Source organism: Mustelus asterias, chromosome 21, assembly GCF_964213995.1.
Source record: "Mustelus asterias chromosome 21, sMusAst1.hap1.1, whole genome shotgun sequence".
Classification (NCBI taxonomy): domain Eukaryota; kingdom Metazoa; phylum Chordata; class Chondrichthyes; order Carcharhiniformes; family Triakidae; genus Mustelus; species Mustelus asterias.
In genome coordinates this window covers 8,448,272-8,475,226 of record NC_135821.1, presented here as the reverse complement: position 1 = coordinate 8,475,226, position 26,955 = coordinate 8,448,272, and the positions used below count along the sequence as shown (strand labels likewise).

At 54.8% G+C, this 26,955-nt stretch overlaps 2 protein-coding genes across 2 annotated transcripts; one reads left to right on the top strand and one right to left on the bottom strand.

The window, feature by feature from the left end:
• Positions 1-887: 887 nt before the first annotated feature.
• LOC144509039 (zinc finger and BTB domain-containing protein 20-like) lies at positions 888-11,538 on the bottom strand. Its single transcript, XM_078237317.1, has 3 exons — positions 11,509-11,538; positions 7,012-8,612; positions 888-2,027 (listed from the first exon to the last, which is right to left on the bottom strand). The coding sequence occupies exons 2-3, from the start codon at positions 8,582-8,584 to the stop codon at positions 1,771-1,773; spliced, it is 1,830 nt and encodes a 609-aa protein (XP_078093443.1). The 5' UTR covers positions 8,585-8,612; positions 11,509-11,538; the 3' UTR covers positions 888-1,770.
• Positions 11,539-11,673: 135 nt separating this feature from the next.
• thap7 (THAP domain containing 7) lies at positions 11,674-26,324 on the top strand. Its single transcript, XM_078237411.1, has 5 exons — positions 11,674-11,920; positions 16,640-16,737; positions 17,792-17,947; positions 18,826-18,948; positions 25,156-26,324. Exons 2-5 carry the CDS (start codon positions 16,658-16,660, stop codon positions 25,850-25,852), a joined length of 1,056 nt encoding a protein of 351 aa, XP_078093537.1. The 5' UTR covers positions 11,674-11,920; positions 16,640-16,657; the 3' UTR covers positions 25,853-26,324.
• Positions 26,325-26,955: the final 631 nt, after the last annotated feature.

Here is a 26,955-nt window from a genome sequence, read left to right as displayed (position 1 = left end):
CTGTGTGTGATCACTGTGAAATTGTGGGGAATCTGCTGTGTGTGATCACTATGAGATTGCGGGGAATCTGCTGGATGTGATCACTATGAGATTGCGGGGAATCTGCTGGATGTGATCACTATGAGATTGCGGGGAATCTGCTGGGTGTGATCACTATGAGATTGCGGGGAATCTGCTGGATGTGATCACTATGAGATTGCGGGGAATCTGCTGGGTGTGATCACTGTGAGATTGCAGGGAATCTGCTGGGTGTGATCACTGTGAGATTGCAGGGAATCTGCTGGGTGTGATCACTGTGAGATTGCGAGGAATCTGCTGGGTGTGATCACTATGAGATTGCGGGGAATCTGCTGGGTGTGATCACTATGAGATTGCAGGGAATCTGCTGGGTGTGATCACTGTGAGATTGCAGGGAATCTGCTGGGTGTGATCACTGTGAGATTGCAGGGAATCTGCTGGGTGTGATCACTGTGAGATTGCGAGGAATCTGCTGGGTGTGATCACTATGAGATTGCGAGGAATCTGCTGGGTGTGATCACTGTGAGATTGCGAGGAATCTGCTGGGTGTGATCACTGTGAGATTGCGAGGAATCTGCTGGGTGTGATCACTATGAGATTGCGGGGAATCTGCTGGGTGTGATCACTATGAGATTGCAGGGAATCTGCTGGGTGTGATCACTGTGAGATTGCAGGGAATCTGCTGGGTGTGATCACTGTGAGATTGCAGGGAATCTGCTGGGTGTGATCACTGTGAGATTGCGAGGAATCTGCTGGGTGTGATCACTATGAGATTGCAGGCAGGGGTGTCATTGGTCTGTGTACTTTCTAACACATTGCAGGTACCTGGTGCAACAAGGCAGCATCAACCAACTGGAAAAGACAGCGAACACGGAGATCTGGATTTTACTCTCAACAGCATTTACCTAAACACAGCAAAGACCACACTCTCATTATTAATTTATAAAGAATTAAATATTTCAGGCAGTGTTTTAAAATACTAAGGCATGGCTGGTTTAGTTGGCTCTTCCAATTATTATTTAATAATTAAATAAAATATTGCAGCTAAAGCCTGAACTTGATTAACCCGTGAAGCAGCCACAATGAGCCTTAGAGCTGGAGAAGGTTTTTCAGTCCTGCTCCTCTGCAAACTCACTAAATGTTCAAGTTTCTCTGGCTACTAGCTTTACAACACTGATCAATGAATTTGTATCAAATTCCTGTGTACAATTTTAACAATATCCTTAATCTATTTATTTAAAATGGGTTTTCAGGAATTTTACCTACCTAATCGTCACGTGGTGTGGAGCTCAGAAAACCACCCCGGATCTATCCCCCAACCATCAGTGGAATATTTAACCGTGAGGGGCATCGTAACTGTTGACTCTCAATGTCAACACACCTTTTAATGCACAAGGAATCCCGGCTGATTCCCCCTCCCATGGTGCCAACACAAACCCACGCATCCTGACTGGCTGAGATTAGTTACCGCAACATAGATCGAGATTCAAGCCTCCGGTTCTCTGTCAGTCTGGCCGTTGCACCCCACTCACTGAGCCACATGGGGAGGGTTGCTTTTTAGTTTAAAGAGGGGAGGGGGTGCGGGGTAGTGAGGCGTGCTCTGTTCATCACTTCCCCACCCTGTGGTTCCAGTGCTGTTTTCTAGCTGGTTTCTATCTCTGGGTAAAACCTCCTGGTCTGCTCAGTATGCAATGATCCCAGGTAAATCCAGCGTGTGTGGGATTTACCCAGCTCAGCCTGCCACAGGTGTGTTTATATAATATGTGTGGCCATGTGTCTCTCCAGTAGAGTCTTGTGAGAGAAACGCTTGTTACAGACGTGACACTCGAAGGCCTTCTCACCACGGTGCAGTCGCATGTGCACATTCAGGGAGCTCTTTTGTGTGAAGCGTTTATTACACACCGGACACTGGTACGCTCGCACTCCTGTATGTGTCACCATGTGCTTTATCAAGTAGTCCCTAAGCGAGAATGACCGCCAGCACACGCTGCATTGATGGGGTTTCTCACCTGCAGGAGTTGGGGAGAAAAGAGATCAAAAAATCAGAGAGAGAGAGAGACCACAATGGCAGAAAATGATCATCATTAAGAACATAAGAACTAGGAGCAGGAGTAGGCCATCTGGCCCCTCGAGCCTGCTGCGCCATTCAATAAGATCATGGCTGATCTTTTCATGGACTCAGCTCCACTTACCCACCCGCTCACCATAACCCTTAATTCCTTTACTGTTCAAAAATGTATCTATCCTTGCCTTAAAAACATTCAATGAGGTAGCCTCAACTGCTTCACTGGGCAGGGAATTCCACAGATTCACAGCCCTTTGTGTGAAGAAGTTCCTCCTCAACTCAGTCCTAAATCTGCTCCCCCTTATTTTGAGGCTATGCCCCCTAGTTCTAGTTTCACCCGCCAATGGAAACAACTTCCCTGCTTCGATCTTATCTATTCCCTTCATCATCTTGTATGTTTCTATAAGATCTCCCCTCATTCTTCTGAATTCCAATGAGTATAACCCCAGTCTACTCAGTCTCTCCTCAGAAGCCAACCCTCTAAACTCCGGAATCAACCGAGTGAATCTCCTCTGCACCCCCTCCAGTGCCAGTATATCCTTTCTCAAGTAAGGAGACCAAAACTGTACACAGTACTCCAGGTGTGGCCTCAGCAGCACCTTATACAGCTGCAACATAACCTCGCTGTTTTTAAACTCCATCCCTCTCGCAATGAAGGACAATCAGTAAGCAATGAAGTGATGGCCGGGTGTGGGAAGGCGTCACTGGTGTGATAATGACCAGACATGAAACACATTGATACTTTTCACTCCTAACTGAAGCTGGGGAACCGATGTGGCAGCAACAGAGGTTGGGGCTGCAGGCAAGAGGAGGTCTATGGTCACAATCAGCTTAGCAGGGTTTGGGAGAGGGGAAAAGCCAGCCCAGGCTGTTCTTCCTGACTACTGCCAAATCACTCCTGGGGCAGGCTTTTACAGCCTCACTCATCCCGCCCCCAGGACCGTCCCACTGCCTGCCCCTCACCTTCTCCAATTCCCGCCATGGAGGGGTGGGCGGTAAGATCCCGCCCCCAGGACCGTCCCACTGCCTGCCCCTCACCTTCTCCAATTCCCGCCATGGAGGGGTGGGCGGTAAGATCCCGCCCCCAGGAACGTCCCACTGCCTGCCCCTCACCTTCTCCAATTCCCGCCATGGAGGGGTGGGCGGTAAGATCCCGCCCCCAGGACCGTCCCACTGCCTGCCCCTCACCTTCTCCAATTCCCGCCATGGAGGGGTGGGCGGTAAGATCCCGCCCCCAGGACCGTCCCACTGCCTGCCCCTCACCTTCTCCAATTCCCGCCATGGAGGGGTGGGCGGTAAGATCCCGGCCCCAGGACCGTCCCACTGCCTGCCCCTCACCTTCTCCAATTCCCGCCATGGAGGGGTGGGCGGTAAGATCCCGCCCCCAGGACCGTCCCACTGCCTGCCCCTCACCTTCTCCAATTCCCGCCATGGAGGGGTGGGCGGTAAGATCCCGCCCCCAGGACCGTCCCACTGCCTGCCCCTCACCTTCTCCAATTCCCGCCATGGAGGGGTGGGCGGTAAGATCCCGGCCCCAGCAATCAGGAGTGTGGAGACTCGACATCTTCAGGAGAGGAGAGAGTAACGAGAGATTTGTGAGCCCGAGCGCTGACAAGGGCAGCCGGTTTTCCCCCAGCCCCATTCTACCCCAATGGCTGACTGGATCATTGCACCCAAACATCTAAAGGCTTCAAAGGTGATCAGGACTCAGTGAGATTGTTAGCAGCCACCCTGCTCTTCCATAGAAACATTCCCATACTGCGTTCCTCACATTCGGTTACTCTCCAAAACCGTTCAGTGAGAGGGATTGCATGCTGAATGGAGCTACTCCGCAAATGCACAAAACATTACAAATCATTCTGGGTAAAGCAATAGGTTTTTATGCTGCTCTTGCTCTGCAACCTCAAGCCCACGTTCTCTCTTCACCCAATGGATCATTGTGTAAAAGGTGCAGCCACAATAGCAGGAAGGTGCCTGGTCTGACTCTATAGCTGCACTCTGCTCGGAGGGGCCATGTGTTAGGATTATCCTCAGCATATCGGGGGCTCGCTGAGTTGATACCAGTGAAGCCAGCATCCCAGCGAGAGCTAGCACCTGAAAGCTGCATACCTGTGAGAATGACTGCCCATGACACCCACTGTATCCCAGTCAGAATCAACATCCATGCATCTGTTCCCCACTGAGAGTCAGCACCTTCTGGAACTGTATCCCAGTGAGAGTCAGCACCTTCTGGAACTGTATCCCAGTGAGAGTCGGCACCTTCAGGAACTGTATCCCAGTGAGAGTCAGTACCTTCAGGAACTGTGTCCCAGTGAGAGTCAGCACCTTCAGGAACTGTATCCCAGTGAGAGTCAGCACCTTCAGGAACTGTATCCCAGTGAGAGTCAGCACCTTCAGGAACTGTCCCCCAGTGAGAGTCAGCACCTTCAGGAACTGTATCCCAGTGAGAGTCAGCACATTCAGGAACTGTCTCCCAGTGAGAGTCAGCACATTCAGGAACTGTCTCCCAGTGAGAGTCAGCACCTTCAGGAACTGTGTCCCAGTGAGAGTCAGCACCTTCAGGAACTGTATCCCAGTGAGAGTCAGCACCTTCAGGAACTGTATCCCAGTGAGAGTCAGCATCTTCAGGAACTGTGTCCCAGTGAGAGTCAACACCTTCAGGAACTGTATCCCAGTGAGAGTCAGAACCTTCAGGAACAGTCCCCCAGTGAGAGTCAGCACCTTCAGGAACTGTATCCCAGTGAGAGTCAGCACCTTCAGGAACTGTATCCCAGTGAGAGTCAGCACCTTCAGGAACTGTATCCCAGTGAGAGTCAGCACCTTCAGGAACTGTATCCCAGTGAGAGTCAGCACCTTCAGGAACTGTATCCCAGTGAGAGTCAGCACCTTCAGGAACTGTCCCCCAGTGAGAGTCAGCACCTTCAGGAACTGTATCCCAGTGAGAGTCAGCACATTCAGGAACTGTCTCCCAGTGAGAGTCAGCACATTCAGGAACTGTCTCCCAGTGAGAGTCAGCACCTTCAGGAACTGTAGCCCAGTGAGAGTCAGCACCTTCAGGAACTGTATCCCAGTGAGAGTCAGCACCTTCAGGAACAGTATCCCAGTGAAAGTCAGCACATTCAGGAACTGTCTCCCAGTGAGAGTCAGCACCTTCAGGAACTGTATCCCAGTGAGAGTCAGCACCTTCAGGAACTGTATCCCAGTGAGAGTCAGCACCTTCAGGAACTGTATCCCAGTGAGAGTCAGCACCTTCAGGAACAGTATCCCAGTGAGAGTCAGCACATTCAGGAACTGTCTCCCAGTGAGAGTCAGCACCTTCAGGAACTGTAGCCCAGTGAGAGTCAGCACCTTCAGGAACTGTATCCCAGTGAGAGTCAGCACCTTCAGGAACTGTATCCCAGTGAGAGTCAGTACCTTCAGGAACTGTATCCCAGTGAGAGTCAGCACATTCAGGAACTGTCTCCCAGTGAGAGTCAGCACCTTCAGGAACTGTATCCCAGTGAGAGTCAGCACCTTCAGGAACTGTATCCCAGTGAGAGTCAGCAGCTTCAGGAACTGTATCCCAGTGAGAGTCAGCACCTTCAGGAACTGTATCCCAGTGAGAGTCAGCACATTCAGGAACTGTCTCCCAGTGAGAGTCAGCACATTCAGGAACTGTCTCCCAGTGAGAGTCAGCACCTTCAGGAACTGTGTCCCAGTGAGAGTCAGCACCTTCAGGAACTGTATCCCAGTGAGAGTCAGCACCTTCAGGAACTGTATCCCAGTGAGAGTCAGCATCTTCAGGAACTGTGTCCCAGTGAGAGTCAACACCTTCAGGAACTGTATCCCAGTGAGAGTCAGAACCTTCAGGAACAGTCCCCCAGTGAGAGTCAGCACCTTCAGGAACTGTATCCCAGTGAGAGTCAGCACCTTCAGGAACTGTATCCCAGTGAGAGTCAGCACCTTCAGGAACTGTATCCCAGTGAGAGTCAGCACCTTCAGGAACTGTATCCCAGTGAGAGTCAGCACCTTCAGGAACTGTATCCCAGTGAGAGTCAGCACCTTCAGGAACTGTCCCCCAGTGAGAGTCAGCACCTTCAGGAACTGTATCCCAGTGAGAGTCAGCACATTCAGGAACTGTCTCCCAGTGAGAGTCAGCACATTCAGGAACTGTCTCCCAGTGAGAGTCAGCACCTTCAGGAACTGTAGCCCAGTGAGAGTCAGCACCTTCAGGAACTGTATCCCAGTGAGAGTCAGCACCTTCAGGAACAGTATCCCAGTGAAAGTCAGCACATTCAGGAACTGTCTCCCAGTGAGAGTCAGCACCTTCAGGAACTGTATCCCAGTGAGAGTCAGCACCTTCAGGAACTGTATCCCAGTGAGAGTCAGCACCTTCAGGAACTGTATCCCAGTGAGAGTCAGCACCTTCAGGAACAGTATCCCAGTGAGAGTCAGCACATTCAGGAACTGTCTCCCAGTGAGAGTCAGCACCTTCAGGAACTGTAGCCCAGTGAGAGTCAGCACCTTCAGGAACTGTATCCCAGTGAGAGTCAGCACCTTCAGGAACTGTATCCCAGTGAGAGTCAGTACCTTCAGGAACTGTATCCCAGTGAGAGTCAGCACATTCAGGAACTGTCTCCCAGTGAGAGTCAGCACCTTCAGGAAGTGTATCCCAGTGTGAGTCAGCACCTTCAGGAACTGTATCCCAGTGAGAGTCAGCAGCTTCAGGAACTGTATCCCAGTGAGAGTCAGCACCTTCAGGAACTGTATCCCAGTGAGAGTCAGCACCTTCATGGAGGGTGGAGAAAACTGAAAGGAAATGACCAGTGAAGCAGAAAGGGGAACGCATTTGTTCTCTGTCACTTATCCAGGATTTTGTACATGGGGAAAAATATGAGCTACAGGAAACAGTGAGAATTATTTCAGCGGGAGATTCACGATGAACCCACCTGTGTGGACGAACATGTGCTTGGCATAGTTCTGTCTGGAGCTGAAGGTCTTGCCACATTGTGCACATCCATAGGGCTTTTTCTCGGTTTCACTGGAGCTCTGAGTGGCCTGTGAAGCAGCTGGCACAGTCTGGCTTCCATCCAGGAACACCGGGGTGTTCTGGCAAGGAGGCTGGGCTGAAATGCTGGGCAGGCACGTCTGGGAGGTGGAGGGCAAAGCTGGGAGATGCGGAGACTGAGGAAGGTTCATCTGGAAGAGGTTGCGATGACTGGCAGTGCCGGCTGCACCACTGTCTCCTTGAAGATCATACTGCACAGCGCAGCCCTGGTTCCTCGGGTTGGTCTGCACGGTAGATCCCGGGAGAAAGTCCTGCATAAACGTCGAAGGCCGTGGGTATGAAGTATCGAGTTGGGACTTGCAGTCTGCTTTCCGGTTTTGTTGTAAGGAGGGTTCCTTCTCCTCTCTGTCTCCGTGCCAGAAGGACTTTAGCTCCTCGGGTAAGAGATCACTGGCACTAAAAAATTCCAACTCATCCCCTTTGCCACTCAAATTTAAATGAGCGGTCGAGTCTCTTTGTTCCCCCATTGTGCTCTGGTTGGGATCAAATGCATTCGCCTCAGAGATGTCCTCAGCCTGCTCGCCTTGGCCGATGTGCTCGGTTGAATGGTCAGATACCGTCGCTCCGGAAATGCTCTCCCCACAGTAAAGAAGATCATCGTCTTCCTCCTTGATGGTCACCTGGCTTCCGTCGGCCATCTGGAGCCGGATTGGCTGGCGCTGCTTGCGGCTATGGCTACCTTGTGGTAACAATGAGATCTCCGGCCGCTGATTGGCTGCAGTGTTGTACCACAGGGCGCGGACCTCACTGTTTCGGCCGGTGTCCATCAGAGACAGATTCTCTTGCTCGGATAGAACCTGCTCTCCAGCTGCCTTCTGTCGAGTGGGTGCGAACTGTCTGTTCAGACTGGGGCTAATCTCTTCCGATTTGTAGCCGGCTTCACTCGTTACCATGTTCTTTGTGGCTCCGCGGACAAAGTCAAACTCTTTCTCAGTTCCGTGGGGTGACAACGCTGTTTCAATCAGTCCCAGGGGAAACTTGTGCATCTGCTCACTGACGGTTTGGCAAATAATGGCTTCCTTCTCATCAGAAAGGTCCATTTTTTGGCTGACTAAAGGTTGAAGTCCCTGAGTCTTTTGAGGAGCATTCTGTGAAATGATACGTGTGCATTCATCAATGATGGTTTTGATCTGGAGGACACTTGCTGCCGTGAGGATCTGTAGAGCTTCCACATGAGAGACCATCAGCGAGCCGCTATACATGAAATCCACCAATCGTCGCAACGTCTGGGCTGAGACTAGCGGGGGGACCTCAATTTCGCTGTAGCCCAGCAAGAGCTTATCATGGAAAAAGGGGCTGGCAGCGGCCAGCACACAGCGGTGGGCTCGGAGGGCTGTGTTGTGGATCCGCACTGTCACATCACAGAAATGGCCACCCAAGCGCTGGGAGTTCAGCGTCTCCAGCAGCGACCTGCTAAAGTTCTGGAGGTTGATGCTGTGCAGTTGCTCAGACATTCTGCTCCCGCACACTGCACGGTGGAACCTGTAACCCAGAACATCAGTCACATTTAAATCTCAGCACATCTTCCCACTCGGGGGGAGGAGAGAGAGAGAGAGGAGAGAAAGGAGAGTGGGAGAAGGAGAGGTTGTGGTGGGAGCGGAGAAAAGAGAGGAGGCAGGAGATAGAGGAGGGCTGGGGAAGGAGGCAGACATTGGCGGGAGGCCAGGAATTTGTGGGGAAGTGTGTGTAAAGATGCTCACTCACAATCATCAAGAAGCAGCAGTGATTGTGAGGAAGTTGCCAGATTAGTGAACACACACACTGAATGGAGCTGCTTTCAAAGGGGATAGAGATCTCCCGCTTCACTGTCTGGGAGGGCAATAACTGTAAAAATCCTTACTGAATTTTAAACAAAGTATTTGCGATATGGTTCTGTAACCTACAGGGCTACAGAGGAAGCCCGAGAAAGTGCTGCTGTCACTCTCCAGCGGCACTGCAGCCATTACCGTCACTCCTTCACAACCTTTGCAAAGACGGTCTAAATACAGACTGTGTTCAATTTGAGGCTAATTGTGATTGGTGAGGGAATTGAATTGACAGTTTTCTATTAAATCATTGCTCCCCCGACGCGTCCCATCTCCAGCTCCCTCAGTACTGACCCTCTGACAGTGCAGCACTCCCTCAGCACTGACCCTCTGACAGTGCGGGACTCCCTCAGTACTGACCCTCTGACAGTGCGGCACTCCCTCAGTACTGACCCTCTGACAGTGCAGCACTCCCTCAGCACTGACCCTCTGACAGTGCAGCACTCCCTCAGCACTGACCCTCTGACAGTGCGGGACTCCTTCAGTACTGACCCTCTGACAGTGCAGCACTCCCTCAGCACTGACCCTCTGACAGTGCGCCACTCCCTCAGTACTGACCCACTGACAGTGCGGCACTCCCTCAGTACTGACCCTCTGACAGTGCAGCACTCCCTCAGCACTGACCCTCTGACAGTGCGGGACTCCCTCAGTACTGACCCTCTGACAGTGCGGCACTCCCTCAGTACTGACCCTCTGATAGTGCAGCACTCCCTCAGTCCTGACCCTCTGACAGTGCGACACTCCCTCAGTACTGACCCTCTGACAGTGCGGCACTCCCTCAGTACTGACCCTCTGACAGTGCGGCACTCCCTCAGTACTGACCCTCTGACAGTGCGGCACTCCCTCAGTACTGACCCTCTGACAGTACGGCACTCCCTCAGTACTGACGCTCTGACAGTGCGGCACTCCCTCAGTACTGACCCTCTGACAGTGCGACACTCCCTCAGTACTGACCCTCTGACAGTGCGGCGCTCCCTGGTCCTCACAGTCAGCACTCCCTCTGTATTGCTTATCCAAAAGGTACATTGTTCCCTCAATAGGGAGTGTCATTCCAGGGAATAACAACTTTGATTCTATTTGCCCTCACCCACAAAAATGGAACGCTAACCTTGGCTGCACTATTGTTCGACACATTTTGACGGAGTTGCATAAATTGTTAATAACTCATCTACTTCCATGATGTCAGACTGACACTATGGGCAATGTAAACACACCCACAGCCTCTGTTTATAGTTAGCGGGCTCCACATTCCCAGGTTAAGCATCAGGAATTTGGATGGGGGGAATTAACCAGCCACTGTATGACTGCTGGTTGCTGTCAGTGACTCTGACTGGGTGGCACAGTGGTTAGCACAGCTGCCTCACAGCGCCAGGGACCCGGTTCGATTCCGGCATTGGGTGACTGTCTATATGGTTTGCATGTTCTCCCTGTGTCTGCGTGGGTTTCCTCCGGGTGCTCCGGTTTTCTCCCACACTCCAAAGGTGTACAGGTTAGGTGGATTGGCCATTGTAAATGCATGGGATAGTTAGGGCCTGGGTAAGGTGCCCTTTTGGAAAGTCAGTGCAGACTTGATGGGCTGAATAGCTTCTACCTGCACTGTTGGAATTCTATGCAAATGCTTGCAGGTGAGGAGTGCGACTGGCACGATCCTCTCCACAAACTGATGGCAAAAGCTCAAAGTTCGAGCTGCCAGGTGAAGAACAGCCACCTGTGTAAGCTGCGGCCTTCCTGCCTTGTTCACCCACCCCCAGCACAGACTGGGAGAGGAGCTGCTGCTTCTCTTCCCACCAACATTGACACCTTGAGCAGGAGTCACTGGGCTTATCCAGCAGATGCACTGGTCTCCCAGCCCTGTGATTGGTGGGCGGGGGGGGGTCTCCCAGCCCTGTGATTGGTGAGGGGGGGGGGGGTCTCCCAGCCCTGTGATTGGTGAGGGGGGGGGGGGGGTCTCCCAGCACTGAGATTGGGGGGGGGGGGGGGGGTCTCCCAGCCCTGTGATGGAGGGGGGGGGGGGTCTCCCAGCACTGAGATTGGGGGGGGGGGTCTCCCAGCCCTGTGATGGAGGGGGGTGGTCTCCCAGCCCTGTGATGGGGGGGGGGTCTCCCAGCACTGAGATTGGGGGGGGGGGTCTCCCAGCCCTGTGATGGGGGGGGGTGGTCTCCCAGCCCTGTGATGGGGGGGGGTGGTCTCCCAGCCCTGTGATGGGGGGGGGGGTCTCCCAGCACTGAGATTGGGGGGGGGGTCTCCCAGCACTGAGATTGGGGGGGGGGTCTCCCAGCCCTGTGATGGGGGGGGGGGGGTCTCCCAGCCCTGTGATGGAGGGGGGGGGGGGTCGCCCAGCCCTGTGATTGGAGGAGGGGAGGGGGTCCTTTCCGTCACATGCCTGCAGCGAGCCAATCACAAGCGGCTCCAGACCAGGGCCAGTGACCCCTGACCCGCAGAACGGACGCTCCGCCGATTCCCTGCTAGCCCATCGCGGTGTGGTTTGCCGGTGCCGCGAGGGGCTGGCAGTCGCTGCGGGGTCGGGTCGGGCCTCCCAATGGCGGTGCCAGCTTCCCTGAGGCGCCACTAACCTCTTGTCTGTGTCCGGCGGGCGGGGCGGGGCTGCGTGCCCCATGCGTCACTGCGTCACCGTAAACGTGCCCCATGCGTCAATGCGTCAACACCAGCGTGCCCCATGCGTCACTGCATCACCGCCAGCGTCCCCGATAACGTCAGCGCGCCGCGGCGTCCGCCGCCGGAGAGTTTGCGCATGCGCGGGCTCGGGCAGCGACGGAACAACTCGGCGGCCCCAGTGTCGGTGCGGCCGCGGAAAATGAAAGGGATTAAATTAAAATCTATCAGAGTAAAGCCGGATTGAGCAGAGACTGACCCCAGCAGGAGCAGCGAGAGAGACTCCCGGACAATACAACCTTCCGTTGTTGCGCGATGACGTAAAAGTCAGGGATGATCTGGCGGCCATTTTAGTGAGGTCACAGCGACAGAGTGAGTCGAGGGGGGGGGTCAGGGGAAAAGGGGGGGTGGGGTCAGGGGAAAAGGGGGGTGGGGTCAGGGGAAAAGGGGGGGTGGGGTCAGGGGAAAAGGGGGGGTGGGGTCAGGGGAAAAGGGGGGGTGGGGTCAGGGGAAAAGGGGGGGTGGGGTCAGGGGAAAAGGGGGGGTGGGGTCAGGGGAAAAGGGGGGGTGGGGTCAGGGGAAAAGGGGGGGTGGGGTCAGGGGAAAAGGGGGGTGGGGTCAGGGGAAAAGGGGGGGTGGGGTCAGGGGAAAAGGGGGGGTGGGGTCAGGGGAAAAGGGGGGGGGGTGGGGTCAGGGGAAAAGGGGGGGGGGGTGGGGTCAGGGGAAAAGGGGGGGGGGTGGGGTCAGGGGAAAAGGGGGGGGGTGGGGTCAGGGGAAAAGGGGGGGGGGGTGGGGTCAGGGGAAAAGGGGGGGGTGGGGTCAGGGGAAAAGGGGGGGGGGTGGGGTCAGGGGAAAAGGGGGGGGGGTGGGGTCAGGGGAAAAGGGGGGGGGGTGGGGTCAGGGGAAAAGGGGGGGGGGTGGGGTCAGGGGAAAAGGGGGGGGGGGTGGGGTCAGGGGAAAAGGGGGGGGGTGGGGTCAGGGGAAAAGGGGGGGGGGGTGGGGTCAGGGGAAAAGGGGGGGGTGGGGTCAGGGGAAAAGGGGGGGTGGGGTCAGGGGAAAAGGGGGGGGTGGGGTCAGGGGAAAAGGGGGGGGGTGGGGTCAGGGGAAAAGGGGGGGGTGGGGTCAGGGGAAAAGGAGGGGGTGGGGTCAGGGGAAAAGGAGGGGGTGGGGTCAGGGGAAAAGGGGGGGGTGGGGTCAGGGGAAAAGGGGGGGTGGGGTCAGGGGAAAAGGGGGGGGTGGGGTCAGGGGAAAAGGGGGGGGTGGGGTCAGGGGAAAAGGGGGGGGTGGGGTCAGGGGAAAAGGGGGGGGTGGGGTCAGGGGAAAAGGGGGGGGTGGGGTCAGGGGAAAAGGGGGGGGTGGGGTCAGGGGAAAAGGGGGGGGTGGGGTCAGGGGAAAAGGGGGGGTGGTCAGGGGAAAGGGGGGTTCAGGGGAAAAGGGGTGCAGGGGGGTGTCAGGGGAAAAGGGGGCGTCAGGGGAAAAGGCGGGGGTCAGGGGAAAAGGGGGGGGTGTCAGGGGAAAAGGGGGGGTCAGGGGAAAAGGGGGGTGTCAGGGGAAAAGGGGGGGTGTCAGGGGAAAAGGGGGGGTGTCAGGGGAAAAGGGAGGGTCAGGGGAAAAGGGGGGCAGGGGGGTGTCAGAGGAAAAGGGGGGGGTGTCAGGGGAAAAGGGGGGGGTGTCAGGGGAAAAGGGGGGGTCAGGGGAAAGGGGGGGGTCAGGGGAAAGGGGGGGTCAGGGAAAGGGGAAGGGGGGTCGTCAGGGGAAAAGGGGGGTCATCAGGGGAAAAGGGGGGGTCAGGGGAAAGGGGGGGGTCAGGGGAAAGGGAGGGGTCAGGGGAAAAGGGGGGGGTCAGGGGAAAAGGGGGGGGTCAGGGAAAAAGGGGGGGTCAGGGGAAAAGGGGTCGTCAGGGGAAAAGGGGGGTCGTCAGGGGAAAAGGGGTCACGGGAAAAGGGGGGTCGTCAGGGGAAAAGGGGGGGTCAGGGGAAAAGGGAGGGTCAGGGGAAAAGGGGGGCAGGGGGGGTGTCAGGGGAAAAGGGGGGGGTCAGGGGAAAAGGGGGGGTCAGGGGAAAAGGGAGGTCGTCAGGGGAAAGGGGGGGTCAGGGGAAAAGGGGGGGGTCGGGGGGGGTCAGGGGAAAAGGGGGGCAGGGGGGGTGTCGGGAAAAGGGGGGGTGTCGGGAAAAGGGGGGAGGGGTCAGGGGAAAAGTGGGGGAGGGGTCAGGGGAAAAGTGGGGGAGGGGTCGGGAAATGGAGGGGGGGCTCGGGAAAAGGAGGGGGGTCAGGGGAAAGGGGTGGGGGGGTCAGGGGAAAGGGGTGGGGGGGTCAGGGGAAAGGGGTGGGGGGGGCAGGGGAAAGGGGTGGGGGGGGCAGGGGAAAGGGGTGGGGGGGTCAGGGGAAAGGGGGAGGTCATGGGAAAAGGGGGGGCTCGGGACAAGGGGGGGCTCGAGAAAGGGGGGTCAGGGGAAAAGGGGGGGTCTGGGGAAAAGGGGGGATCAGGGGAAAAGGGAGGGTCGGGGAAAAGGGGGGAGGGGTCAGGGGAAAAGTGGGGGAGGAGTCGGGAAATGGAGGGGGGGCTCGGGAAAAGCAGGGGGGTCAGGGGAAGGGGGGGTCAGGGGAAGGGGGGTCAGAGGGGAGGGGAAGGAAGGGGGGTTCAGAGGGGAGGGGGTGTCGGGGGGAGGGGGTGTCGGGGGGAGGGGGTGTCGAGGGGAGGGGGTGTCGGGGGGAGGGGGTGTCGTGGGGAGGGGGGTCAGAGGGGAGGTGTGTGGGGGGGGGGTTTAGTGGGGAGGTGTGTCGGGGGGGGTCAGAGGTGAGGTGGGGGGGTCAGAGAAGAGAGGGGGTTGGGGGGTGAGAAGAGGGAGGGTGGTGCGGGTCAGACGGAGGGGGTCAGAGAAGAGGAGGGGTGGGGGGGTTCAGAGAAGAGGGGGTGGGGGGTGTCAGAGAAGAGGGTGTGTGGGGGTCAGAACAGGGGGGTGTGGGGGGGGGTCAGAGAACAGGGGGGTCAGAACGGGTTGTGGTGGGGTCAGAGAAGGGAGGGTGGGGGGTCAGAAGTGGGGGATGGGAGGTCGGGGTGGGGGGTCAGAGAACAGGGAGGTGTGGGGGTCAGAGAATGGAAGTGTGGGGGGGTCAGAAAAGAGGGGGGGTGTGGGGGATCAGAGAAGAGGGGGGTGGGAGGTCAGAGAAGGGGGGGTGGGGGGGTCAGAGAAGAGGGGGGTGTGGGGGGTCAGAGAGAGGGGGGTGTGGGGGGTCAGAGAAGAGGGGGGTGGGAGGTCAGAGAAGGGGGGTGGGGGGGTCAGAGAAGAGGGGGGTGTGGGGGGGTCAGAGAAGAGGGGGTGTGGGGGGGGTCAGAGAACAGGGGGGTGTGGGGGGGTCAGAGAAGTGGGGTGGTGGGGGGAGGTCAGAGAAGTGGAGGGTGGGAGGTCAGAGAAAGGGGGGATGGATGTCCGTGGAGGGGGAGTCGGGAGGGGTGGGTTGTGGGGGAGGGGTCAGGTGGGAGTCTTGGGTGACTTGATTTATTATTGTCACCTGTATCAGTATACAGTGAAAAGTCTTGTCTCTTGCGCGCTATACAGACAAAGCATACCGTTCACAGAGAAGGAAACGAGAGAGTGCAGAATGTCGTGTTACAGTTAGAGCTGTAGCAGTTATAGGGTGGTCAGGGAGAGGGGTGGGTGGTCGGGGAGTGTGGGGGGAGAGGGCGGGTGGTCGGGGAGTGTGGGGGGAGAGGGGCGGGTGGTCGGGGAGTGTGGGGGGAGAGGGGCGGGTGGTCGGGGAGTGTGGGGGGAGAGGGGCGGGTGGTCGGGGAGTGTGGGGGGGAGAGGGGCGGGTGGTCGGAGTGGGTGGGTGGTCGGGGAGTGTAGGGGGGAGAGGGGTGGGTGGTCGGGGAGTGTGGGGGGGAGAGGGGTGGGTGGGTGCGGGGGGGAGAGGGGTGGGTGGTCGGGGAGTGTGGGGGGAGAGGGGTGGGGAGTGTGGGGGGAGAGGGGTGGGTGGGTGGGTGGGCGGGGAGTGTGGGGGGGAGAGGGGTGGGCGGGGAGTGTGGGGGGGAGAGGGGTGGGTAGGTGGGCGGGGAGTGTGGGGGGTAGAGGGGTGGGTGGGCGGGGAGTGTGGGGGGAGAGGGGTGGGTGGGTGGGCGGGGAGTGTGGGGGGGAGAGGGATGGGTGGGTGGGCGGGGAGTGTGGGGGGGGAGAGGGGTGGGTGGGTGGGCGGGGAGTGTGGGGGGGGAGAGGGGTGGGTGGTCGGAGTGTGGTGGGAGAGGGGTGGGCGGGGAGAGGGGGAGTCTGGGGAGGAGGGGTGGGCAGGGATTCAGGGGGAGGGGTAGGAGGGAGTTTGTGGGGGGGAGAGGGGTGGGTGGGTGGGGGGGGTGGGGGGGGAGAGGGGTGGGTGGTCGGAGTGTGGTGGGAGAGGGGTGGGCGGGGAGAGGGGGAGTCTGGGGGGGAGGGGTGGGCAGGGATTCAGGGGGAGGGGTAGGAGGGAGTTTGTGGGGGGGGGAGGGGGAGAGGGGTGGGGCGAGTCAGGGTAAGGGGAGGAGGGAGTCTGGGGGGGAGAGGGTTCAGAGAAGGGGGTCTGTGATGGGGAAAGGTGATGGGGCGGGGTTGTGAGGTGTGGGAAGAGGAAGGAGAGCAGGTGGGGAGGAGGGTGGGAGGAGGCACCCAGGAAAAGGGAGAAATACTGGGGGGTGGGGAGAGAGAAAGTGGAGACTGAATGGTGGGGAAGGGAAGAGACAAAGGGGGGAATGGAGGGAGGCGGAGAAAAGTGGTGGTGAGAAAGAGGGGGGTGGAGCGAGAAGGGGAGGAAGGTGTGAAGAATGGAGAAGTGGGCTGCGGAGCGGGGAGAGAGGTGCAAAGAGTATGGAAATTGGGGATGGAGTGGAGAAAGTGGGAGAGAAGAGTGGGGGTGCGGGGTGAAAGAAGGGAAGGGGAGCTGATGGTGAGGGTTGCGGGAGATGGGATAAGTGCACAGAGTAGGGGGGGGGGGGATTTGTCGGGGCTGTCAGCTGTGGCACTTTAGCTTGACGCAAATGATGGCAGTGAACTGTAGCGATGGGGGGGATGATTGGCAGAATGAGAGAAATTATGTCTGAAAGGGCAATGCATCCTCTTGCAGCCTCGGGGGGTTCGAACGATGCCTCGACACTGCTCAGCCGAAGGCTGCAGATCAAGGGACACGAAGGATTCGAGAATCAATGGAGTCACGTTTCACAGGTCAGCGATCATAACCCCCTTCCCCCCCAGCTGAGGCATATTGCCCCCCCCCCCAATCCCCACCCCCCACCCCCCCCCAGCTGAGGCATATTGACCCCCCCCCCCATCCCCACCCTCCCCAGCTGAGGCATATTGCCCCCTCCCCATTCCCCCAGCTGCCACCCAGCTGAGGCATATTGCCCCCCACCCCTCCAACTCAGGATAACTGCCCTCTTGAGTGGGCTGAGTATGAGTCTCGATGCTTCTTGCACACACCAATGGCAGGCTGTAATTGTGGGTGAGATTCCTGATCCCGATGAAAACCTGAGCCTCCGCCATCACTATTCATGCACCAGAATACAAAAATATGCTGATTTTATTTATTATTGTCACATGTATCAGTATACAGTGAAAAGTATTATTTCTTGCGCGCTATACAGACAAAGCATACCGTTCAGAGAGAAGGAAAGGAGAGAGTGCAGAATGTAGTGTTACAGTCATAGCTAGGGTGTAGAGAAAGATCAACTTAATGCGAGGTAGGTCCATTCAAAAGTCTGACAGCAGCAGGGAAGAAGCTGTTCTTGAGTCGGTTGGTACGTGACCTCAGACTTTTGTATCTTTTTCCCGAAGGAAGAAGGTGGAAGAGAGAATGTCCGGGGTGCGCGGAGTCCTTAATTATGCTGGTTGCTTTCCCCGAGGCAGCGGGAAGTGTAGACAGAGTCAATGGATGGGAGGCTGGTTTGCTTGATGGATTGGGCTGCATTCACGACCTTTTGTCGTTTATTGTGTATTTATGTCAGTGTGTGTGTTGCCACAGCAACTCTGGCTGCTTGGGGAGGCTCGCTTGGCTGGTGTGGGTAAGATTGGTGCTGACAGCACAGGGTGGCTTAGAGACCTGCCCCCTTGCCCTACCCATGGCACTATGGGTCAGACCCACTTTCCGGCAGACAGCTGAACAATCCCATGAACTAATAGCGAGCTAACCTGCCCCACGTTTGCAGGGCGCTGTGCCCTGAATTCAGTTCTGCTTTGCTCTGCGGCCACATCTTATTTTCATTCCCTTGTTTTTGTTCAGATTACCAAAGAAGGGGAGATATCAGCGTGAGATCTGGTTGTTGAATTGTTGTCGGAAGAATCCGGATGGGACAGTTCCCTGGAATCCACCCTCACAGTTCATCTACTTCTGTTCAAAACATTTCGAGAAACAGTGCTTCGAGCTTGTGGGACTGAGGTAATTCACAGCCCCTCCGAGCCCCCCCCCACCTAGTCTGCTGTGAGTCCCCACCCCCCTCAGTCTGCTGTGAGACCCCCCTCAGTCTGCTGTGAGACCCCCCTCAAGTCTGCTGTGAGACCCCCCTCAAGTCTGCTGTGAGACCCCCCTCAAGTCTGCTGTGAGACCCCCCTCAAGTCTGCTGTGAGACCCCCCTCAAGTCTGCTGTGAGACCCCCCTCAAGTCTGCTGTGAGACCCCCCTCAAGTCTGCTGTGAGACCCCCCTCAAGTCTGCTGAGAGACCCCCCTCAGTCTGCTGTGAGACCCCCCTCAGTCTGCTGTGAGACCCCCCTCAGTCTGCTGTGAGACCCCCCTCAGTCTGCTGTGAGACCCCCCTCAGTCTGCTGTGAGACCCCCCTCAGTCTGCTGTGAGACCCCCCTCAGTCTGCTGTGAGACCCCCCTCAGTCTGCTGTGAGACCCCCCTCAGTCTGCTGTGAGACCCCCCTCAGTCTGCTGTGAGACCCCCCTCAGTCTGCTGTGAGACCCCCCTCAGTCTGCTGTGAGACCCCCCTCAGTCTGCTGTGAGACCCCCCTCAGTCTGCTGTGAGACCCCCCTCAGTCTGCTGTGAGACCCCCCTCAGTCTGCTGTGAGACCCCCCCACCCTGCTGTGAGACCCCCCCCCCAGTCTGCTGTAAGTCCCCACCCCCAGTCTGCTGTAAGTCCCCACCCCCCACCAGTCTGCTGTGAGACCCCCTTCTCTCCCCCCCCCCCAGTCTGCTGTCAGTGCCCCCCTATCTTGGGGGGGCTACCGAAAGCCCCCAGTCTGCCAGCTCTGTTTAATTTTTGGGTGTGCATGTGTGGACGAGGTTCACTCGTTACCTTGTGTTTTCCCCGCAGTGGCTATCACCGTTTGCGAGATGATGCTGTCCCCACAATATTCCAGCCGTTTCCCCAGGGTAAGATGGCGCAGAGTGATGCAAACAGGGAAAAGACGATGGGAGTTGCGTGCTCCAGCAAATGGTGAGAAGTCTCTGCTGGTGTTTACTTTAACTGCACAATTCTCTGAGTTTGTGCTGGCGGGAAAGTGTTTAAGAACATGAGAACTATAAGAAATAGGAGCTGGAGGAGGCCATCTAGCCCCTCAAGCCTGCTCCGCCATTCAACAAGATCATGGCTGATTGGATAGTGGGTTCAGTTCCACTTACCCGCCCGCTCCCCATAACCCTTAATTCCCTTAATGGTTAAAAATCTATCTATCTGTGACTTAAACACATTTAACGAGGTAGCCTCTACTGCTTCATTGGGCAGAGAATTCCAAAGATTCACTACCCTCTGGGAGAAGAAGTTCCTCCTCAACTCTGTTCTAAATTGACTCCCCCGTATTTTGAGGCTATGCCCCCTAGTTCTTGTTTCCATTGTAAGTGGAAATAACCTCGCTGCTTCTACCCTGTCTAGCCCCTTCATTATCTTATATGCCTCTATAAGATCTCCCCTCAACCTTCTAAACTCCAATGAGTACAGGCCCAGTCTACTCAATCTCTCCTCATAAGCTAACCTCCTCATCTCCGGAATCAACCTGGTGAACCTTCTCTGTACCCCCTCCAAAGCTAATATATCCTTTCTTAAATAAGGGGACCAAAATTGTACACAGTACTCTAGGTGCGGCCTCACCAATACCCTGTACAGTTGCAGCATGACCTCCCTGCTTTTATACTCCATCCCTCTCGCGATAAAGGCCAACATTCCATTTGCCTTCTTGATTACCTGCTGCACCTGCAAACTGAGTTTTTGTGATTCATGCACAAGGACCCCCAGGTCCCTCTGCACAGTAGCATGTTGTAATTTTTCACCATTTAAATAATAGTCCATTTTACTATTATTCCTTCCAAAGTGGGTAACCTCACACTTGCCAACGTTATACTCCATCTGCCAGATCCTTGCCCACTCACTTAGCCTATCCAAATCTCTCTGCAGACTCTCTGTGTCCTCCACGCAATTTGCTTTCCCACTCATCTTTGTGTCATCCGCAAACTTTGTTACCCTGCACTCGGTCCCTCCTCCAGATCGTCTATGTATATGGTAAATAGTTGAGGCCCCAGCACCGATCGCTGCGGCACGCCACTAGTCACTGATTGCCAACTGGAAAAGCACCCATTTATTCCGACTCTCTGCTTTCTATTAGATAGCCAATCCTCAATCCACGCTAACACTTTACCCCCAACTCCGTGTACCTTTATCTTACGCAGCAACGTTTTGTGAGGCACCTTATCGAAGGCCTTCTGGAAATCTAAATACACCACATCCACCGGTTCCCCTCTGTCAACCGCACTCGTTATGTCCTCAAAAAATTCCAGTAAATTAGTCAAACATGACTTTCCCTTCATGAATCCATGCTGCGTCTGCTTGAATGAACCATTCTTTTCCAGGTGTCCTGCTATTTCTTCCTTAATGATAGATTCCAGCATTTTCCCAACTACGGATGTTAAGCTAACCGGCCTGTAGTTACCTGCCTTTTGTCTACCTCCTTTTTTAAACAGTGGCGTTACATTCGCTGTTTTCCAATCAGCTGGCACCTCCCCAGAGTCATGATGTGGAGATGCCGGCGTTGGACTGGGGCAAACACAGTAAGAGTTTTAACAACACCAGGTTAAAGTCCAACAGATTTATTTGGTAGCAAATGCCATTAGCTTTCGGAGCGCTGCTCCTTTGTCAGATGGAGTGGAAATCTGCTCTCAAACAGGGCACAGAGACACAAAATCAAGTTACAGAATACTGATTAGAATGCGAATCTCTACAGCCAATCAGGTCTTAAAGATACAGACAATGTGAGTGGAGGGAGCATTAAGCACAGGTTAAAGAGATGTGTATTGTCTCCAGACAGGACAGCCAGTGAGATTCTGCAAGTCCAGGAGGCAAGCTGTGGGGGTTACTGATAGTGTGACATAAACCCAACATCCCGGTTTAGGCCATCCTCATGTGTGCGGAATTTGGCTATCAGTTTCTGCTCAGCGACTCTGTGCTGTCGTGTGTCGTGAAGGCCGCCTTGGAGAACGCTTACCCGAAGATCAGAGGCTGAATGCCCGTGACCGCTGAAGTGCTCCCCCACAGGAAGAGAACAGTTTTGCCTGGTGATTGTCGAGCGGTGTTCATTCATCCGTTGTCGTAGCGTCTGCATGGTTTCCCCAATGTACCATGCCTCGGGACATCCTTTCCTGCAGCGTATCAGGTAGACAACGTTGGCCGAGTTGCAAGAGTAGGTACCGTGTACCCGGTAGATGGTGTTCTCACGTGAGATGATGGCATCCGTGTCGATGATCCGGCACTTCTTGCAGAGGTTGCTGTGGCAGGGTTGTGTGGTGTCGTGGTCACTGTTCTCCTGAAGGCTGGGTAGTTTGCTGCGGACAATGGTCTGTTTGAGGTTTTGCGGTTGTTTGAAGGCAAGAAGTGGGGGTGTGGGGATGGCCTTGGCGAGATGTTCGTCTTCATCAATGACATGTTGAAGGCTCTGGAGGAGATGCCGTAGCTTCTCCGCTCCGGGGAAGTACTGGACGACGAAGGGTACTCTGTCCACCGTGTCCTGTGTTTGTCTTCTGAGGAGGTCGGTGCGGTTTTTCGCTGTGGCGTGTCGGAACTGTCAATCGATGAGTCGAGCGCCATATCCTGTTCTTATGAGGGCATCTTTCAGCGCCTGGAGGTGTCTGTTGCGATCCTCCTCATCCGAGCAGATCCTGTGTATACGGAGGGCTTGTCCGTAGGGGATGGCTTCTTTCACGTGTTTAGGGTGGAAGCTGGAGAAGTGGAGCATCGTGAGGTTATCCGTGGGCTTGCGGTACAGTGAGGTGCTGAGGTGACCGTCCTTAATGGAGATGCATGTGTCCAAGAATGCAACCGATTCCGGAGAGTAGTCCATGGTGAGTCTGATGGTGGGATGGAACTTGTTGATGTCATCATATAGTTGTTTCAGTGATTGTTCACCATGACTCCAAAGGAAGAAAATGTCATCGATGTATCTAGTGTATAGAACATAGAACATTACAGCACAGAACAGGCCCTTCGGCCCACGATGTTGTGCCGACCTTCATCTGAAACCAAGATCAAGCTATCCCACTCCCTACCATCCTGGTGTGCTCCATGTGCCTATCCAATAACCGCTTATAGCATCGGTTGAAGGTCCTGTGCGGTGAAGAAGTCTTGTTTGAACCTGTGCATGAAGATGTTGCGAATTTGGTCCCCATGGCTGTTCCGTGTGTCTGGATGAAGAACTGGTTGTTGAAGGTGAAGACATTGTGGTCCAGGATGAAGCGGATGAGTTGTAAAATTGCATCTGGAAACTGGCAGTTGTCAGCGTTGAGTACTGAGGCCGCTGCAGCAATGCCATCATCGTGGGGGTTGCTGGTGTAGAGTGCCGAGACATCCATTGTGATGAGGAGTGCTCCTGGTTCAACTGCCCCATGTGTGCTAAGTTTTTATAGGAAGTTCGAAGTGTTGCGACAAAAGCTGGGGGTTCTTTGTACAATGGGTTTCAGGATGCCCTCGACATAGCCGGAGAGGTTCTCGCACAGGGTCCCATTGCCCCATACGATGGGACGGCCGGGTGTGTTTATCTTGTGTATCTTCGGGAGGCAATAGAGATCTCCGACGCGGGGAGTACGGGGGATGAGAGCACGGAGGGTGCTTTGAAGGTCCGGATCAAAGGTCTTGATCAGAGTGTTGAGTTGACGGGTGTGTTCTTTGGTCGGATCTGTGGGTAACTGTCTGTAGTGTTCCTCGTTGTTCAGTTGTCGGTACACTTCTTTGCAGTAATCCGTTCTGTTCAGATTGATGATGGCCCCTCCTTTGTCTGCTGGTTTGATGACAATGTTGCGGTTGGTCTTGAGAGCGTGGATGGCGTTGCGTTGTGCTTGGGTGATGTTCGGGGCTGTCTTGTGAGTGCGGCTGATGAATTTGGTGTTGACGCACCTCCTGATGGCTTGGGCATACATGTCAAGTCGAGGGCAGCGGCTTTCCGGAGGAGTCCAATTCGACTCTTTCCTCTTCGGTTGCACTGCGGATCTCTCTGTCGGCTGTTCCGGTTCATTGGCTGTCTCATTGTGTTCGCTGTTGGCCTCTTGGGGTTTGTGTAAGAACTCCCGCAGCCTCATTCGCCAAGGCCATCCCCACACCCCCACTTCTTGCCTTCAAACAACCGCAAAACCTCAAACAGACCATTGTCCGCAGCAAACTACCCAGCCTTCAGGGGGACAGTGACCACGACACCACACAGCCTGCCACAGCAACCTCTGCAAGAAGTGCCGGATCATCGACACGGATGCCATCATCTCACGTGAGAACACCATCTACCGGGTACACGGTACCTACTCTTGCAACTTGGCCAACGTTGTCTACCTGATACGCTGCAGGAAAGGATGTCCCGAGGCATGGTACATTGGGGAAACCATGCAGACGCTACGACAACGGATGAATGAACACCGCTCGACAATCACCAGGCAAGACTGTTCTCTTCCTGTGGGGGAGCACTTCAGCGGTCACGGGCATTCAGCCTCTGATCTTCGGGTAAGCGTTCTCCAAGGCGGCCTTCACGACACACGACAGCGCAGAGTCGCTGAGCAGAAACTGATAGCCAAGTTCCACACACATGAGGATGGCCTAAACCGGGATGTTGGGTTTATGTCACACTATCAGTAACCCCCACAGCTTGCCTCCTGGACTTGCAGAATCTCACTGGCTGTCCTGTCTGGAGACAATACACATCTCTTTAACCTGTGCTTAATGCTCCCTCCACTCACATTGTCTGTATCTTTAAGACCTGATTGGCTGTAGAGATTCGCATTCTAATCAGTATTCTGTAACTTGATTTTGTGTCTCTGTGCCCTGTTTGAGAGCAGATTTCCACTCCATCTGACGAAGGAGCAGCGCTCCGAAAGCTAATGGCATTTGCTACCAAATAAACCTGTTGGACTTTAACCTGGTGTTGTTAAAACTCTTACTGTACCTCCCCAGAGTCCAGTGAATTTTGATAAATTACAACAAATGCATTTGCTATTACTTCTGCCGTTTCTTTTAGTACCCTGGGATGCATTCCATCCGGACCAGGGGACTTGTCTACCTTTAGTCCCATTACCCTACCCAGCACTACCTCTTTAGTAATAGTGAGCGTTTTAAGGTCCTCACCCCCTACAGTCCCATGACCGTCAATTTTCGGTAAGCTATTTGTGTCCTCCACTGAGAAGACCGACACAAAAAACTTGTTTAAGGCCTCGGCCATTTCCTCGTTTCCCATTATTAAATCCCCCTTCTCATCTTCTAAGGGTCCAACATTTACTTTAGCTACTCTTTTCCTTATATATTTGTAAAAACATTTACTATCAGTTTTTATATTTTGTGCTAGTTTACTTTCATAATCTATCTTTCCTTTATTGCTTTCTTAGTAGTTCTTTGTTGTTTTTTAAAGCCTTCCCAATCTTCTAGTTCCCCACTTATTTTGGCCACTCTGTATGCATTGGTTTTTAATTTGATACTCTCCTTTATTTCCTTAGTTATCCATGGCTAGCTATCCCTTTTCTTACATTCCTTCTTTTTCACTGGAATATATTTTTGCTGAGTACTGAGAAAAATCTCCTTAAAAATCCTCCACTGTTCCTCAACTGTCCCACCAATTAGTCTGTGTTCCCAGTCTACATTAGCCAACTCCGCCCTCATCCTATTGTAATCCCCCATGTTCAAGCAGAGGACACTGGTTTGGGACCCTACTTTCTCACCCTCCATCTGTATTAGAAATTCAACCGTATTGTGATCACTCATTCCAAGAGGATCCCTCTTGGCTTTCTTTATTCAAAATCAGCATCTTAACTGAGGCATTTCTGTTATTGCTCTGCCCACTGACTCGGTGGGAATGGCAGCGGCTGCACGGTCTTAGAGACCAGCTGGTTGGTGCTGAGATAACTGTTTCCTGTGAGGACAACAGTCTCCACAGCCACTGGATCAGAGAAAGGAGAAGCAAGCCAGGGCTTCTGGTCACAGGCTGGTGCCAGTATTGGTCGCGATCCGACTCACTGTCGGCTAAAAATCCAATGGACAGTGATTGTCAGCCCAGCATTGGAGAATAGTCACTGGGGTGAGGCAGTGAAAAGGAACAGACCCAGGGTGCTCGAGAACAGGGGGAGAAACCGTGGGTAACTGCTCCCTTTATCTACCTTCAGCTAATCTCCCTTTCTGTCTGTCTAACAGCCTCCTTGATTGCGGATCTCTACCAGCTGCTGATCTCAGGAACCCTGACGCTAGCTCAGGGACGGGCGTATCTCTAGATGGTGCTGCCTTTGTCCTGGGTTACTCTGATCCTCAGGGGAAAGTGAGCGAAAGTGTCTGCTTGTACGAAACGTCATCGTCTCATATGCTGCTCTCCACAAACCAGTCTGACCCAGAGACCACGCCACCGTCTGTTATTTATCTCATTGAAGTGAACTCTCAGCCCGTGGAGTTTGAGGGAGCTGTAAATACAGGGGAAACCTCGAAGGACATCTCACCGCCTCAGCCTGTCATCCCGACTGAACACTCAGCTGACTGTCAAATGGAGCTGGATAACGACAGGGGCCCCATCCCCATTGCTTTGTACATGGCTCGCATCCCCAGCCCGCCTCCTAAGCCTGGGGCCTACATTCCTGTTGAGCACAGTTACACTGTAGGCTGCCCGCTGGTCTGGAAGATGAAGGCCGAGGCTCTGAAGGAGGCCTTTGAGAAGGTCAGCAAGGAGCTGCGGGCCAGCAGGAAACGTGAGAGTCGCCTGCGGGCACGCATCACCTCCATCTTGAGACCGCGAAGCCGAGGACTTCGAGACAGATGCACAGATTCCACCTTGACTGAGGACTACCTGTCACAGTTTGACGTGTTTGAGGTGCAGGTGGTGAATGAGGCTGTAGATGTATAGCTGCCAACTAAAGCTGCAAATGTTTCAGCTCCCTCCTTTCTAACCAGCGCTGCTGACTGTCCCCACCCCCCACCCACTCTACCGTGAACAGAGTGTATGCAGAGCAGTGACAGAGGGAGGGGAAGAGAGGTAGGGCAGGGGGGTTGGAGAGAAGAGGAGGAGAGAGGAAAGGAGGGGAGAAGACTGGAAGAGAGGAGGAGGGGATGGAAAGAGAGGGGATTAGAGAGTTGAGAGAGAGACAGACGAAGGGGAAGTGGTGAGTGGAAGGTGGGGATCTTGGTCACTGGGATCCAGGGAGATTTTCCCAGCTCTGTGACTGATTCCCGTGTGTAGAGTGACTGAGACCGTCACGACTCACATCACAGGTGAAAGGGTGTTACAGAATCCATTTTAATCGGACTTTGCTGGAGGTGAGGTCTAACTGTTGAATATTTTATTGTTTAAGATAAAAAAATAAATGTTCTCACTGTGATCGATCTTGCTGATTGAGAGATATGGCTGCAAAACACAAACATTCTGAAAGATTGGATATTCTGCCCTGAGTCATCCCTCTCCTCTTCACAAGCATTCTGACCACATCATGCACAAGTTTCCCTTTTGTGTTGGGGATATTCAGTTTACACACAGCTACGTTGTGTATCACAGCTAAGACTCAATTCCGCCCTCTATCAACACTCACTCCTGTGCACTTTCTGGCAGGGATCCCCACACAGTGAAGGGAAGGACTTGGACCCCGTTTTTATTTGTCACCCTTCCCACCCAACACAGGATGGTCAACAGAAGTCCCCACCTTTCCTTTAACTGTGAAGAGTATATCTGAGAATGAAGCAGTTGCGCTTACACAGACTGAAGAAGTGATGGGTGACTGAAGACTGCCTGTCCCCTGATGTTGCCTTGTGCCAGTGCTCAGAGATTGACTGTCCTGACAATCTCCCTCTAGGACATGGCTACTCCTGTCTGCAGATTTGCCATGCATTGAGGGAAAGCTGACTTGAATCTTCCCACATATTCCCGGCTGGCCTCCCACATTCTACCCATCATAAAGGTGAAGTCATCCAGAACGCTGCCGTCTGTGTCCTCGTTCTCACCGAGTACTCACTGAC

Coding starts and splice junctions, on each gene's coding strand:
- thap7 (XM_078237411.1), top strand. CDS start 16,658: ATGCCTCGACACTGCTCAGCCGAAGGCTGCAGATCAAGGGACACGAAG. Junction 16,738..17,791: donor AATGGAGTCACGTTTCACAG/GTCAGCGATCAT, acceptor GTTTTTGTTCAG/ATTACCAAAGAAGGGGAGAT. Junction 18,949..25,155: donor GTTGCGTGCTCCAGCAAATG/GTGAGAAGTCTC, acceptor TCTGTCTAACAG/CCTCCTTGATTGCGGATCTC.
- LOC144509039 (XM_078237317.1), bottom strand. CDS start 8,584: ATGTCTGAGCAACTGCACAGCATCAACCTCCAGAACTTTAGCAGGTCG. Junction 2,028..7,011: donor GCACATGTTCGTCCACACAG/GTGGGTTCATCG, acceptor CAACTCCTGCAG/GTGAGAAACCCCATCAATGC.